Source organism: Pediculus humanus, genomic scaffold (assembly GCF_000006295.1).
Source record: "Pediculus humanus corporis 1103172108253 genomic scaffold, whole genome shotgun sequence".
NCBI lineage: Eukaryota > Metazoa > Arthropoda > Insecta > Psocodea > Pediculidae > Pediculus > Pediculus humanus.
The window spans coordinates 331,750-347,490 of NW_002987822.1; the positions used below are offsets into that span (position 1 = coordinate 331,750).

General features: G+C 28.9%; 2 protein-coding genes across 2 annotated transcripts; one reads left to right on the top strand and one right to left on the bottom strand.

The window, feature by feature from the left end:
* Nucleotides 1-4,820: 4,820 nt before the first annotated feature.
* Nucleotides 4,821-5,639, bottom strand: Phum_PHUM474410 (Forkhead box protein C2, putative; the record flags this gene model as incomplete). Its single annotated transcript, XM_002430301.1, has 2 exons — nucleotides 4,821-5,064; nucleotides 5,368-5,639. The coding sequence occupies 2 exons, from the start codon at nucleotides 5,637-5,639 to the stop codon at nucleotides 4,821-4,823; spliced, it is 516 nt and encodes a 171-aa protein (XP_002430346.1).
* A 2,780-nt stretch (nucleotides 5,640-8,419) lies between these two features.
* On the top strand, nucleotides 8,420-10,522 carry Phum_PHUM474420 (reverse transcriptase, putative; the record flags this gene model as incomplete). Its single annotated transcript, XM_002430302.1, has 1 exon — nucleotides 8,420-10,522. The coding sequence occupies one exon, from the start codon at nucleotides 8,420-8,422 to the stop codon at nucleotides 10,520-10,522; it is 2,103 nt and encodes a 700-aa protein (XP_002430347.1).
* Nucleotides 10,523-15,741: the final 5,219 nt, after the last annotated feature.

Sequence of the window (15,741 nt, forward strand, 5' to 3'; positions counted from 1 at the left end):
TTTCCTTCTCTTTCCCCCTCCTCACTACCCTCCTCACCCACCCCCTTCCTACACACACACAAACATTTTATCTTAAATAAAAAACCTTATTAAAAAAAGACAGGTGATTTTGTTTTGGTTTATTTTATTTATTTATTTTTTTAATTAAATGATAAAATCACCGACCGGAAACGATTTGATTAGTAATACAATAGAAATTGAAAATTTATGAGCTTAAAAAAAAAAAAATTTTTTAACCACCACCGCCATTTCTGCCTCCCCACTAAAAATCCGAAAGAAAAAACAACAACAACAACAACAGGAAAATCTTATTTCATCCATTTCTATTTTTTAAATTCGAAATGAAAATTTGTTTTTTTTAATTAAATAACAATAATATTACCATTTTGAGAAGGAGAAGAAGAAAAATAGCCGTAAATATTTTCAAACCCGACGGAAAAGGAAGGACTCATCGATTTCGATGCAAAGAAAAAAAAAAATTAAAATATTTTCCTCACACCATTTCCGGTTTCCTTTTCCTCCTACCAATTGCTACCATCGACGCCATTTTATAAAACGATTCAAATAAATCTATTGTTTTTTTTTTTTCTCACTACCACGTGTCAATTCCTCACGATGACGATGATGATGACGTCATTTTTACAAAATAATCAATGAATTCTAAAACTAATGGCCGAAAACAATAAAATAATATTTTTTAAAGTGAAAAATAATTTTTTTTTTGTTTAAAAAAGAAAATCTTTATTTTTCCGGTATTACGTAGATTAGAAAGTCTCCCTGATTTATTGCTGCGGTAAAAAAAAAAAAAAAAACTAAGCTTCTTTTGAATTTTATGGCGTTTTTTTTTACTTGGCAGTCAATTCCAATCCGTTTATGGAACGAAACCAAATACACACAAAAAAAATTTATTCATCATCATCATCATCATCATCATCATCATTATCATCGAAAGCAATAATTGTTTTTCCTATCATCATCGTCGCATTTCTATTATTATTATTATTATTAATATTAGTCGTCGCGACAAGTTTAATAATACTAGCAATAATTCCAGATTTTTTTTTACTAAATATCGATGACGATGTTTCCATTTAAATTATCATTATTAATATCATTCGATTTTTTTTGTTTTTAATAAAAATGTTTTTCACGTTTGTTTTTCCGTCTGCTTCCACCTCCCCTTCCCCCTTCTTTTCCTCCCCCCCCTTTTTTTTCGGTAAATATTGTATGAAAGGTTTTAAAAATTACCTCGGGATAAAAAAGAAAAAAAATATTTTATTTACGTCGGACTGCTAAAGAGAGAGAGAGAGAGAGAAAAAAACGATCGAACCATAAATTAAGATGTTTTTTCCTTTTTTATTTTTATTTTTTTTGAAAAAACACCAACAGAAGCTGGAGAATCAGCAACAGCGCATCGCAAAAAAAAAAAGAAATTTTTCTTATTTTGCTGATGTGTAAAATGGTTTACAAGAAGAGAAAAAACAAAAAAAAAACTATAAATCCTGTTCGGTCACTTTTTATTCCGTTTTTTTTTTTTCCTTTGACACCTTTTTTATTCATTCCTTTTTCATTCCTTTTTTTCTTACCATTTTTCGTAAAATTTTCTGTCGCGAAAAGTCTCAACAAAAACATTACCCGACAAATCCCCGCAAACGAATTTTACACCGTCGGCTATAAAATATAATTATTATTATTTAAAAACTTAGTAAATGACGTCATCGACTTAATGACGATACGAGTATTAAATAATAATAATAATAAATTTGTTGATTTTTTTTTCTGCTGTGTAAAAATTAAAAATTTTCCAAATTTTAGACGATCGTCGACATCATTAATTTTTTTTTTTTTTATAAAAATCGAAAAAGGATTGAAAACATTAAATCGCCAGGTGGATAAGACGTTTTCTACAGTTTATAAACTGTAGAAGTGTAAAAAAAGGTTGCAGACGAAAAAAAAAAAACAAAAAAGGTTTAAACTGAAAGGTTTCGAACGAAAAAAAAAAAAAAATTCGGGGATAAAACGTTGTTGAAAATGTTAAAACACAAAATGATTATATCTATTACGTTATTTTTACCCCCTCCCCCCGCCTTCCCTTTTATAAAAAAAAGGTTCAACCTTTTTTTTAACCAAATGATAATAATTTTTAATTTAGGTTTTAACGTACAAAACGTGTACATAATCACGCTCTGCAAAATTTACCAACAAAAAAAATTAATACAAACACTTTAATTGTTTTATTCATTTCCGAATCGTTTTTTTTAAATGGCGTTATCATCATTATCATCGTCGACGTCATTATTATTAACGTAAAATAATTTAAGTTCGATTTAAGTACATTAAAAAATAAATTTTTTTTTTTTTTAATTTGGAAAATTTTGATAAAAATTAATTTTAAAAAAGCTATACTTTCCCATTGATTAAACAAAGAAAAAAAGGTCTTCTAAAGGTGAAAATTTCGTGACGAAAAAATTATTATTATTTAAAAGTGGAGACAGGACGACTCGGTACGAAATTTTAACCCTTTTTTTTTTGTTAATTTAAATAATGTTTAATTTTATTTTAAATTTAATGAAGATAATAGCAGAAGAAAAAAAAAATTAAGAGCCGCCATTTTTCTTTTTATCCAAAGTCCAAAAAAAAAAAAAAAAAAGAAAAAAATGAAAAAACTTACCCTGGAAATTGAGAATTTAATTTACAGTCCAAGATTTTTTATTTTTCACTTTAAAAAAAAAAAAAAAAAAAACTTCTGGAACATTCTTAAAATATATTTTTAAAAATTTATCTTTTTTTTTGTTGTTGTCGTTTCACGTGTTGTTCGGCCATTTTTTTTTTTTAACGACGTGTAAAAAGAAAAACGTGGCAGGATAAAATTTGTTAAACGAATGAAAATATTTTTACTATTAATTTAAAAATATGGAGAAAATCATCTCATCACAACCGTTTTTTTTTTTAATTTTTAATAATAATAATAATTATTATTATTAATATCGCGAGGTTTAAATAAATTTTAGTAAATGAAAAACGTTTTCGTTGAAAATTAAAAACAAAAAAAAAAAAACATTTTTTTCTTTTTACTGACACGAAACAGAAACTTACAAAAAAAAAGAAAAGAAAATTTGGAATTTATATATTTTTCTTTCTCTCTCTCTCTCTTCTCCAGCAAAAAAAAAATGATTCTAATTTTAGCAGACGATAAAATCATTACGTAATTTATAAAACAAAAAAAAAAAAAATTTATGAAATTTAAAGAAATAAAAACAGACACCCATCGTCCAATAAATTTCATTTTTTTCTCTTTTTCTCTCTCTCTCTCTCTTCCATTTGTAATCTTTCAATTACATTCGTTAAATACGTTTTATCACCATTTTGGAGAAAACGTTTTTTTCAGTATTTTTTTTTCTTTTTCCATTCGTTCTTACGTATCCCCCCTTAAAATTTATCGTGTAAGGTAACGTCACAATAACTAATTCTCCAGAATAAAAAAAAAAAAATCCGAAAAACGACGTGTAATAAGAATTTTTTTTCTTTTTCTCTCTACTACCACCATTTCAAATTCCAGTACAATGTTTTTCTTTTTCTTTTCTTTTCTTTTCACTACTCTTTATAAAAAAAAAAAAAAAATTTTTACAAAACTAAAAGTAATAATATTAATGATGATAAACAAGGCACGATATGTGTCAAATATGGCGTCCATTTTAAGGTTTTTTAATTAATTCTTCGATGGTGAAAACATTATTACATTTGTTTTTAAAATCGTTATTTAAATCGAAATTACAATTCGATTCGATACTACTAAATCTCGTTAGCATGAAATCTTTTAAAAAATCGATTCTCGAACCTGAATCCGACGATCCTAAATTAATTATTATCTTATTATTATTATTATTATTATTATTATTATTATTCCAATTTAAATTCGTTTCGATGCCGCCGCGATCGCCGCCGCGATCGCCGCCGCGATCGCCGTCGCCGTCGTCGTCACCGTCGTTGACATCATCGTCGTCGTCATCGACGTCACCACCGCCATTTTTCCTTTTCCAACCACATAATTTCGATTCTGCCATTTTGTCGTCGTCGTCGTCGTCGTCGACGTTGTTTTCGTTGTAGTTTTTGTCGTGGAAAGAGACGTGACGTGAAGAAAATGCCGTTTTCAATAAAGTTATCGATTTTATCGATTGTTGATTTAAACAATGATTAACGTAAGATGACGTCGATTGTAAATATTTTTCTTTTTGTAATGCCGTGGCAATAGTCATGTCTTTGATGGCCTGATAAAAAAAAAAAATTTAGTTTAGGTTTAATTACCCGGAAGGTAATAAAAATAAATAAAAAAAAAAAAGGTTCGATTGTAATGTATGCGAATTTAAGAGGGGACAAGGGTGGGAAGGGAGGGAGGGAGGAAGGCGGGAGGATTGATTGATCAATCTTGTTTGTTTTGTTTTATAGCGTGTTGTGTGTTTTCTCTCTCTCTCTCTTTCTCTTTCCCAATTTCTCTTCACTTTTTTTTTTGTTCTTCCACTCTTTCTCTCTCTCTCTCTTTTAATTTAAAACGTTTATCTTGTTAAAAAGGTTTCCTTTTTTTAATATAATAATAATAATAATAACATTTTATTTATTTTTTTTAAATTTGGATTCTGTTTTAAATCTTTTCGTTGTGACGTAGAATTTATTTAATTCTCCAAAAAAAAAAAAAATTTATTATCCAAAAAAAAAAAAAACCGGAAATATTCAATCCGGGGGGAAGGGGGGAAAGACGGGTTCGTTTCGATTTCGTTTCGAAGGTTTAGGAGAAGACGGTTGAGAAAAATTTTTATTTTTGTTTATACCTGTATTTGCCTTTGATTTCCTCTTTGACGTTTTGATCTTCTTCTTCTGTAGTTTCCGTTTTCAAACATGTCAATGGCACCAGGTCCCAATGTCCAGTAACTACCTTTACCACCGGAAGAACAAGATTTATTCCTTGGTATTTTAACAAAACAATCGTTTAAACTCAAATTGTGACGTATTGAATTTTGCCATCCTTGTTTGTTTTCTCTGTAGTAAGGAAACCTGTCCATGATGAATCTGTTCAAAAAAAAAAAAATAGATAAATAATTTTGCGAGAACTATTTCCGGTTGATGATGATAGTGAAATAAACGTTGGATTTTTGGAAAAGTTTCAACTCTTTTCCAGACACAAACGATATAAAAAAAAGTGGAGGGGAGGGGGTTAAATTTAAAAAACCGATCGATCGTGATATATATATTATATTGAAATGTTTTTACTTTTTTTTTTGTTATCAGTTTCCATTTCCGGTAAATATAAATCGTAATAACGGGCCGGTACGAAATAATAATAATAATAATAATAAATTAAAACAAACTAACCTATAAATTCCACTTAATGTTATTTTTTTACCGGGTGCCGAACTTATAGCCATCGCAATTAAAGCAATATACGAATATGGCGGTTTTTCCGGTCTAGTATTAAAAAAAAAATTTTTTTCTCGTAGTTTAATCAAATGTTGATTCATTAGTGATTTTATATGTGTTTCACGCGAAGCAGAAGACATTACGTACGGATCAAATATTATTTCCGGTAATGACGTTATTTTATTTAAATCCGTTGTTGTTAATTGTTTTTTATTTTTGTATTCCATCGATTGTGTATTATTTTCGTTACAAGTTGTTTTATCTGGAAAAAAAAGGAAAATTAAAAAATCCGATCGATAAAATTTCTGGAGAAAAATGAAAAAAAATAAAAATTCAGCAAAAAAATTTTTTTTGCGCTTAATTTCTTTCGCGTGGTTTTTTTTCCTTTTTTTCCTTTTATTTCCTTTCTCAAAAAAAAGAAAAGAACAAAGGAAAAAAAAGAGATTTTGTAATTTATTCAAGCGACAAAAACATTTTTTTTTCTCCACATTTTATTACCCGAAATATCTTTGGATTGTATCATCATCATCATTTGAGATGATGCTGGAGAAAGATAAGATGAAATCTGAGGATGAAAATTTAACCAATTTGTACCATTTGCGAATCCGTTCAACGGTAACATTTTTTCTGGAACAAAATAAAAAAAATTTAAAAAAATTCATTCGATCGATCATATCGATTCGTTTAAGTAATTAAATCATAAATTATTATTTTTTTTTTTTGTCGGAAAATTGAAGTTAATTTTCCAGGCTGGCGATTCCAGTTTTTTCTAAATAAAAAAAAAAAACAAAAAAATCTTTCACGTGCGACGAATAAATTTATCAACGGCATGACTGAACCTGGAAATATTTTATATATCCGATGGATTTATACAAAAAAAAATAAATTTCTCCCTATCTCCTTTTATTATTATTATTATTATTATTATTATTATTATTATCGTTATCATCATCGTTTTGATAACGAGAATTTTATTTTAAAAAAAATAAAATAACAAAATTACCTGTGATTTTTTTTTTTTTTTTTAAATAAAATTTATTGTCAGGTATATTTATTTTTATCCAAAAAGAAAAAAATGGAAAAGTTTCTTTTTTCCATTTTTCTTTTCTTTTTCTTTTTATTTCCTTTTTATTTATTATTATTATTATTATTATTATTATTATTATTATTATTATTATTATTATTATTATTATTATTATTTTCTCGTCCTGGAATTTTTCCAGAAAATTTACGGTTAAGTTATTTTACAAAAAAAAAAAAAAAAAATTTTCTTATAAAATAATTTAAAATTGTGTTTAAAATAGGTTATAAGCATGAAAATAATAATAATAATAATAATAATAATAATAATAATAATAAGGGTGTTCCATGGTTGACAAGCCTTTTTGTCATATCGTTTTCTTTAATTAATTTTAATAGTTTTTTTTTAGGGTTTATTTATAAGTTATATATCAAAAGTTTTGTAATTTAATCTAGTTTACAGTGATATAATTAGTTTTTTAAATTATTTAGTAATAACTGTATTATCTCAAGTTTAAATTTACAAATTGTTCAACGATTCCATGTGACAAAAGGAAGCGTGGGCAATAAAAAACCTTAGAAGGCACCTTAGTACATATAAGTTAAACGGATAAGTACCTCATTTTAAGACTTAAATTTCAATTGTAAAACGTTAGGCTAACAAAGAAATTGAACACATAACCAAAAAATTTTTTATTTTTATTTTTTTTTTATATTTCTTTGGTTAATTATAAGTGATTTGACTATTTATATCTTTATCTTATTTAACAAAATAAGAATTAAAATATTTTTACAATAACATAGGTTGATACATGATTTTTTCAGGGTGTAATTTCTATACCCCTATTGTTAAGTGTTAACTTGTGATTGTATGTTATTTTAGCCTTGTCTTAAGCTAACTTAATTCATTGTAGTAAAGTTTATTAACAATAACATAGTGTAACTAATACCTTTCTTAAATCTGAATCAAATTAGGAAAGAATAGTAGTAGCCTTTATATTAAGTGATATTAGTGTGAAAGGGTACAACAGATTTCTCTTTAACCAGACTTCATTTAATAAATTTTGCATCTTTTGAATTACTTATAAGAGTTAAATATCTTTGTCATAGTAAATAAGAATAGAGGTAGTTCAATATAAATACTCATTATCTATTGGTTTAATGTAATGTATAGCTGGATATAACATCTCTGTACTCCTGTGTTAATCTACTGATTGTTTTAATACAGAATATTTTGCCATATACTTTATGCAAATCTCCATTTTGATCTACATTAACACTAGCAGAGATAAATTTTTTTTTTATATACTACTTAATAATAGTACAGAATTGTAATTTGTATGTTGTGCATACAGTTAAGTGTAGTCTATGTAATCTCTTTTATCCTTAAATTAGTTTGTTTTGTTACTGCTTAGTTTATAATCTTGATAGTGTAATATTACCTGTAAATTTGATTCAAGATCAATTAATTAAGTTATAAATAAGTAGCCTTTTAGTATTTGTTTCTAATGTAAAAATTGTGAAAAAGCATTATACATTTGAGGGACCATAACTTAAACAAACTTTATACAACTTAAGTTGAAGTCTAATTGCATATTATAGCTAAGTAGTCTAGCCAAATATAATATATAAGTAGTCTCTACCATACTCATTGAAAATAGGGATAACTTAACAAAATAGTTTAATAAGATAGTTAGTAATATCTGATTTAATATATCAATTGGGTAAAAAATTTGTTCTGTCTAATCCAGTTGTTTGATAACTAGTGTTCTAATTGTATAATATTTAACCTTACATTAAATTGTTTCTGCCTTATTGCAGCATATTTTACATGATTTACAGCAAATTGACTTTTATAAGAGTAAGAGACATAAGTGATAAGTTAAAAAAAAATCTTATAATAGTGAATTCTAAGTACTGAATTAGAAAATGTTTTGTTATAAAGGTGAATGAATTTATAAATTTATATATAGGTAAAAAGAGCAAAATGAGAACAAGACAAAGTAAGAACCAAAACAAATCTTGTTCTACTGTCGACCTGAGGCAGCTCGACGAGAATGTGAATTTCACTGCTTCTGACCCTGGCCACTCCAAAGATGTTAGTCACCGGAGCCCAGTTCAGGAGACAACTCGTTCCCATCGAATAAGATGGACTCAGGAAGACCTTCAAGAATTGATGTGGTGCTATTTTTACTCTCAAAAATTTGGTTCAGGATCGGAAAGTGACACCTTTAAAATCTGGAGAGGAAGAAACCCAAACAGCAGGAAGGACATGACATCGAAGAAGTTGGCTGCCCAGAGAAGATATATAATGAAAGCACAAAAAATTGAAAATAATAAATTAGAAGAAATTAAGAAAAATGTAGACTCTTCGTGCAGTAATGTTATACGAGATAATGCACAAATAATAACAGAATTAAATGAGTCTAACCACAAGAGTAAAACCGATACTGACGAGCAATTGTTGACTGATGCAGAAATGAAGAGCATCGAAGAGAGACTAATTGAAGAGATAAAAAAAGTAAAGATGTGCCCATTAATAAACAGGAAGCCATTAAGGAAAATATACAAAAATAAAAAGGCAACTGAAGTTTTACATCTTATAGATAACACCCTCATAAATGTATTAGAAAAAGTGGTAGACATTAATTTAACCACAATTAATGAAATTATATATGCTGCGGGGGTAGTTGCCACAGATATTATACTTGGGCCAAGAAAAGAAGCTCGTCATAAAGGAATGGAAACAAAAAAGTCAACATCACCAATATGGATACAAAGAATAGAGGGAAAAATAGAAAGAATAAGATTACATATCTCCCTGGTATCCGAAATGAAGAAGAATAATAATTTAAAGAAGAGGACAATAAAGAAACTGGATCACCTTAAAAGGATCTATAAATTGAAGACCATGGAAGATATAGAACTTACCATGGAAACTTTAAAACAAAAGGTATTGCTCTATTCTCAGAGAATAAGAAGATATAAGAAGAGAGAGCAGTTTTGGCGACAAAATAAATTGTTTGAATCGGACCCAAAGAAATTTTATAGAACAATTAGAGAGCAGAACATACAAAATGGATCCAGCACCTTAAATGTAGAAAAAATGGCAGACTTTTGGTCGAATATATGGGAAAAATCTCATCCACTAAATAAGAACTCTACATGGATGAATAAAGAAAAAGAAGCGCATGCCTGGATTGCTTCTTCAACAATGTCGGATGTAAGAATGGCGGATTTAGAAACATGCCTAAAAAACACGGCCAATTGGAAAAGTCCCGGATTAGATAGGGTACAAAATTTTTGGATTAAGAATTTTACAAGTACCCATAAGTATTTACTGGTATCCATAAATAAATTAATAATGGGACGGCAAGAAATGCCAGAATGGATAACCACGGGAAAAACGTATTTGCTGCCAAAAAAATCAGGAGCTATGGAACCGAAAGATTTTCGGCCGATAACCTGTTTGCCCACAATGTATAAAATAATAACAGCTATTATTGCTGAAAAGATTTATGGGCATTTAAGAAAAAATAACATTTTTCCTCCTGAACAATATGGATGCAGGAAAGGGTCTTACGGCTGCAAGGAGGTTTTATTAATAAATAAATTGATCATGGCCAGTGCAAAACAAAAGAGGAAGAATTTAAGCATGGCATGGATTGACTATCAAAAGGCCTTTGATAGTGTGCCTCACGAATGGATTATTGAGGCATTGAAAATATATAAAGTAGACCCTAACATTACAACGTTCTGCGAGAAGAGTATGAAAAATTGGTGCACCCAGCTGGAAGTGCAAAAATACTCTTCTAGAAAAATATTTATAAAAAGAGGGATTTTTCAGGGAGATTCATTGTCGCCACTTTTATTTTGCATGTCTTTAATTCCTCTATCCAGACAGCTTAATATCAAGGATCAAGGATATGAGTTGATACCGGGAGGCAGGAAAATTACCCATATGCTATATATGGATGACTTAAAAATTTATGCCAAAAATGAAGAGGAGTTAAATAAAATGTTACGGACGGTTCAAACCTTTTCCTCTGACATCAACATGAAATTTGGTTTGGAAAATGTGCCAGAATAAATATGTCAGAGGAAAGTTAAACAAAAGCAGAATATAGAAGACTCCGAAGAAGAACTTATTAAAGAATTGGACCCTGGATCATCATACAAATATCTGGGGATTGAAGAAAATTTTGGGATAGCCAACAAGGAAATTAAACCTCGATTGAAAAGAGAATATTTTAAAAGATTGAGGCTTATATTACAGTCGGAACTGAATGGAAGAAATAAGATAACCGCCGTCGGCACATTAGCAGTTCCTGTAATAGAATATAGTTTTGGCCTCGTAGACTGGACGAAAGAAGAAATCACGCACCTAGATAGAAGGACAAGAAAAATATTAACCATGAATGGTGCGTTACATCCAAAGGCTGATGTGGATAGATTGTACGTCAGCAGGAAAGATGGAGGAAGAGGATTAAGACAAATAGAAGCGGCACACCAGAATGCCATTATTGGAATGGGAAAATACATAGAATCCCATCAAGAGGACCCTATTTTAGCCCAAGTTATACATGCAGAAGAAAAAACTACAAAAAAAGGAGTTCTGAAAAGGGCAAAACAAATCGTCCTAGAAAATAAAGAAAATGAGATAATGGAAGAAGGGCAACTTGCAACTTATAATAGCAAAGCCCAATCTCAGAAGAAATTAATAGGCAAATGGGAACAGAAAAAATTACATGGGCAATACCTAAAAAGAATAAATGCCGAAGATATTAATAAGAAGAGCACGCACAATTGGCTACGGCGTGGAAAACTTAAAATTGAAACAGAAGCGTTTATTACAGCGGCTCAAGATCAGGCATTGCGGACCCATAACTATGAAAAAGTAATTCTCAAAGTCCGCCAAGATGACAAGTGCCGAATTTGCCAATCTCAATCGGAAACCATCGATCATTTAATTTCCGGTTGTCCGATACTGGCAAAACATGAATATTTAGAAAGGCACAATAAAATATGTCAATATCTCCATTGGAGTATATGCCGAGAATATGGAATGGATGGATTACCCAAGGAGTGGTACAACCACATTCCAAGCCCGGTTACGACAGTAGGTCCATGCACAGTTCTATATGATCAACAAATCCACACTGATAGAACTGTGCCAGCTAACAAACCGGATATCATACTCAGGCATAATGGGGAAAAATGGTGTAAGTTAATTGAGGTATCCGTGCCGGCAGAAAAAAACACCACAGCCAAAGAAGCAGACAAAAGGCTGAAATACAGAAATTTGGAAATTGAAATAACCAGGATGTGGGGAACAAAAACTGAAACGATTCCGGTCATCGTGGGAGCATTGGGAGCCATGCCACATTCAATAAAAGGAAATTTAAAGAAGATTATGAAGAACCTAAAAGAAGAAACCATCCAGGAAATCGCACTATGTGGGACGGCCCACATTCTTCGGAAAATATTATAAATAGCACCACCGATATTCGAGTATTTGTCCCTAAGGAATCGGGTAGAGACCTGGGATAAATGCTTAACAACCCCGACAAATAAGAGCCTTGTCGTGTTTAAGAGTGACCATAATAATAATAATAATAATAATAATAACCGTGAAATTTTTTTTTAAATATATAGTTGCTCTATAATATATATAGCGCGAGCTATAATTTTTTATTCTTATTTTATAGATTTAAAACTACAAATTTATAAATTTAAATTTAAATTTTTTTTACATGGAATAAATTAATTTTTTAATTTTTTTGTTTTTTTCGTATAACACAAATTATTATTATTATTATTATTATTATTATTATTATTATTTACCGTTACGAAAATGTGTTTTTTTTTTAAATATAGCAGAAAAAAATAAAACTATAATTTTATAGTTTACGTTTTTATACTTAAACCAAAATTATAGTCTATAAATTTTTTTTTTTTTTGGGGGAGGAAATCCGCGTTGAAATGAGATTAAAAAATTAAAATAAAATTTATTTTAACCGGAAACGAAAAACAACAAACAAACAAACGAACAAACGTTTTCACTCGTTTGTTTATTAATTAAAAATTTTTTTTTTTAAAACAAACCTTATAAATTCCAAACGAGTTCGATCGATCTCCCGCGCACGTACTCACACACAAACAGACACAAACAAAATGAAATGAGTGAAAAACGGTCAAATAAAAAACTTTACGTCGAATAAAAATTATTACTATTATTATTATTATTGCGATGACGATGACGATGACGATAATGATGATAATGATGATGATGAAGATTTTTTAATAAAGTAAATCAACTAGTGACAGTTGGACCCAACGAGAAGCAACTGATGGACCAATGAGTCAAAGAAAATGAAAAGTTTAAAAAAAAAAAAAAAAAGTTTATTTAAAAAATCAAACTCCTCCTCCTCCCTCAACCCCTCCTTCTCTTCCTCTTCCTCCTCTTCATACTCCCCCCTACTCCTCTCGAACACGCCAGTCAGTCATTTTTGTATGTGTGTGTGTGTGTGTTTGTGTTTATATATTATAGTTATGAGGTTCTTGCATCTGTTTAAATTGTTAATGACAAATAAAACAAAATTTAATGGTAAATAAACAAACAAACAAACAAACAAACAAAAACAACAACAACGAAAGGCGAGGGACCCCTCGCGCCCTTCCTACGCGTTTCTCTCTCTTAAAAAAATCGCAATCCTCGACCGACTACGACGACGACAACAACAACAACCCACAAACGTGTGAGAGATATTTTTTTTTATTTGTTAAATAAACGTTTTTATTTTAAACATTAAATAATAATAATAATAATAATAATAATAATAATAATAATAATAATAATAATAATAATAATAATGATAGTAATAATAATAATAATAATAATAATAGAATTAGGTAAAAAAAAAAGATGGCGATGACGATAGAGAGAAAGAAAAATTTTTATTATTTTAAAAAAGAGAGAGAGAGAGAGATTAAAAGGGGTAAGAAAAGGATGAAATTTTCTTTCTCCTTCGTCACCCTATCCCCCCACCCACTTTTTTTTGGGGGGGAGGAGTAAACATTATCAACACTCGTTAGCAAATATAATTTAAATTTTTTTTTTTTTTTTTTGATTTGTGAATCGTTTTTTGTCACGGAAATAGTTTATGGTGGGAGAGAAAGGAGTGTTGTTTTGTTTTGTTTAAAATTAATTAGTATTTTTAATTAAAATCCTAAATTTTATTTTTTAAATAATTATTCATTCAATTTTTTTTTACCTGTTCTCTCCCCTCCCCTTCTTCTTTCTCTTATCCTATCATCACTACCCCCTACCCCCCTCTCTCTCTCTCTCATCTCGTGTCTTTTTAATTTTTCCTTTTTCTCCCCGCGCGTTGTTTTTTCCATCCAAACCTTTTTTCTCTACTTTTTTTTTCTTCTTCATTTTCTTTTAAGTTTTATCTAGATGTGTATTTAATTAAATTAACCCTTTATTATCATTATTATCATCAATATTATTAATTTTTGTATTTCGTGCACGGAGTCGGAAAATTTCGGTGTTAAGTACTTCGTACCAGGTTTTCGCAGTAAAATTTTCAGTTTAGGTTTTTAAATAAAATTTCTTATTTTAAAATCAAAAAGATTTTTTTTCGGATGGTGGTGCTGATGATGATGGTGGTGGTGGGGGTGAGGTGACTTCCGGTACAACATCCACAAGAATTTTTCTTTTAACTGCGAATGCCTCTTACCCGACGGACGGCACGACAAACTTTTTGAATCTAATTCAATTTCCCCCCCCCCTGATGATGATAATGATAATTTGTTTCTGGTGACACGACAATTCATAACCGTGTTTATTAAAAAATTTTTTTCCTTTTAGTTTAAACTAATTAAAAGCCATTTAAAATGGCGATGATATTTCCCAAAAGATGAAAATTGTAATTTTGCATTTGTTGTTAATTAATCGACCGGAAAATTTTTTTTTTTTAATTCGAATTTAGTTTTTTTAGAAAAATAAAAATCGTTAATTTTACCCTTAGGAATAATATTATTATTACCATTATTATTATTTCTTTAACTGCGACATTTAAATAATTCGAAAAAGGTTTAATCGTTTATATCAAAAAAAAAAAATGTTTACGGAAAATCAAGTTTCCTTTTTCGTGAGTCCATACAATCCAGTTAACAAAATTTTCGTTAATAAAGTTTTTCATTATTCGTGAAATGACTACTTCCGTTTTAACATTCTAGAAATTTCTATTCCTTTACATTTTAGACTTTTTCCGTTTTCGTATTCGTTATCGAAATCAAAATCGTAACACGCACGCACACACACACACACACCAAACTCGTTGTAATTTATATTTACTCGAATTGTCGTTCCAGTTTATTTTCCTTAATTTTATTTAAAAGTTAATGGAAATTTTTTTTAAAAAAAGGGAGAAAAAACTGGAATTTCCAGGAGGAAAAAACTCCTTACTGGAATATTTAAAACAATTTTTTTTTTTTTTTAATTTGTTCGAATGATAAATCGATGTTTTCCTCGCTTAATATTTGTCGTGACAATTTAAAAAATCCTAAATAAAAATTACAATAATGATGATAATAATGATGATGATGATGATGATGATAATGATAATGATAATAAAATGAAGATTTTCTCCAGGTAAAAAAAAAAAATAATAAAATAATTTTTTTTATAATGTTTAAATTTACTGGAATTAAGTTTAAATTATAGACAAAATTTATTGTCTAACTTTTAATCAACTAAGAATAATAATAATAATAATTTTTAAAGTTTTTGTATTATCGTCGTCGTCGTCGTCGTCGTTATTATTAATATTAATATTATTATTATTATTATTATTAAATTGCAAATAAGAATAAGAAGAAGGGAAAAAAAAGTTGGAAGAGTATTAAATTTAAAAATAATTGTTATTAAGGTTCTAATTAAAAATACAAATTTTTTAATATTTTTTTTTTTTTTACAATCCTTTCAGTCTCCATTTTTTTTCCAACCTTCCCTCTCTCTCTCCCTTCCCCCCAAAATAAAAACAACCCTCGTGAAAATCAAATTTTTATTTAAAAAAAAATCTGGTTGGAAAATAAATAAAAAGCAGATGGTTTAAGCTAAACAATATGCAATTTGAGCTCAATGTAAATAATATTTATTGTTAAACATTTGCTCGATAATTATGGATGCCATTTTTAAATACGATACAATTTGTTTCTTCCTCCTCATTTTTTTTTTTCCTCCAAAAAATTACCCCTCTCTCTCTCTTTCCCCCCTTACTCCCTCCCTTCATTTACCCTTCC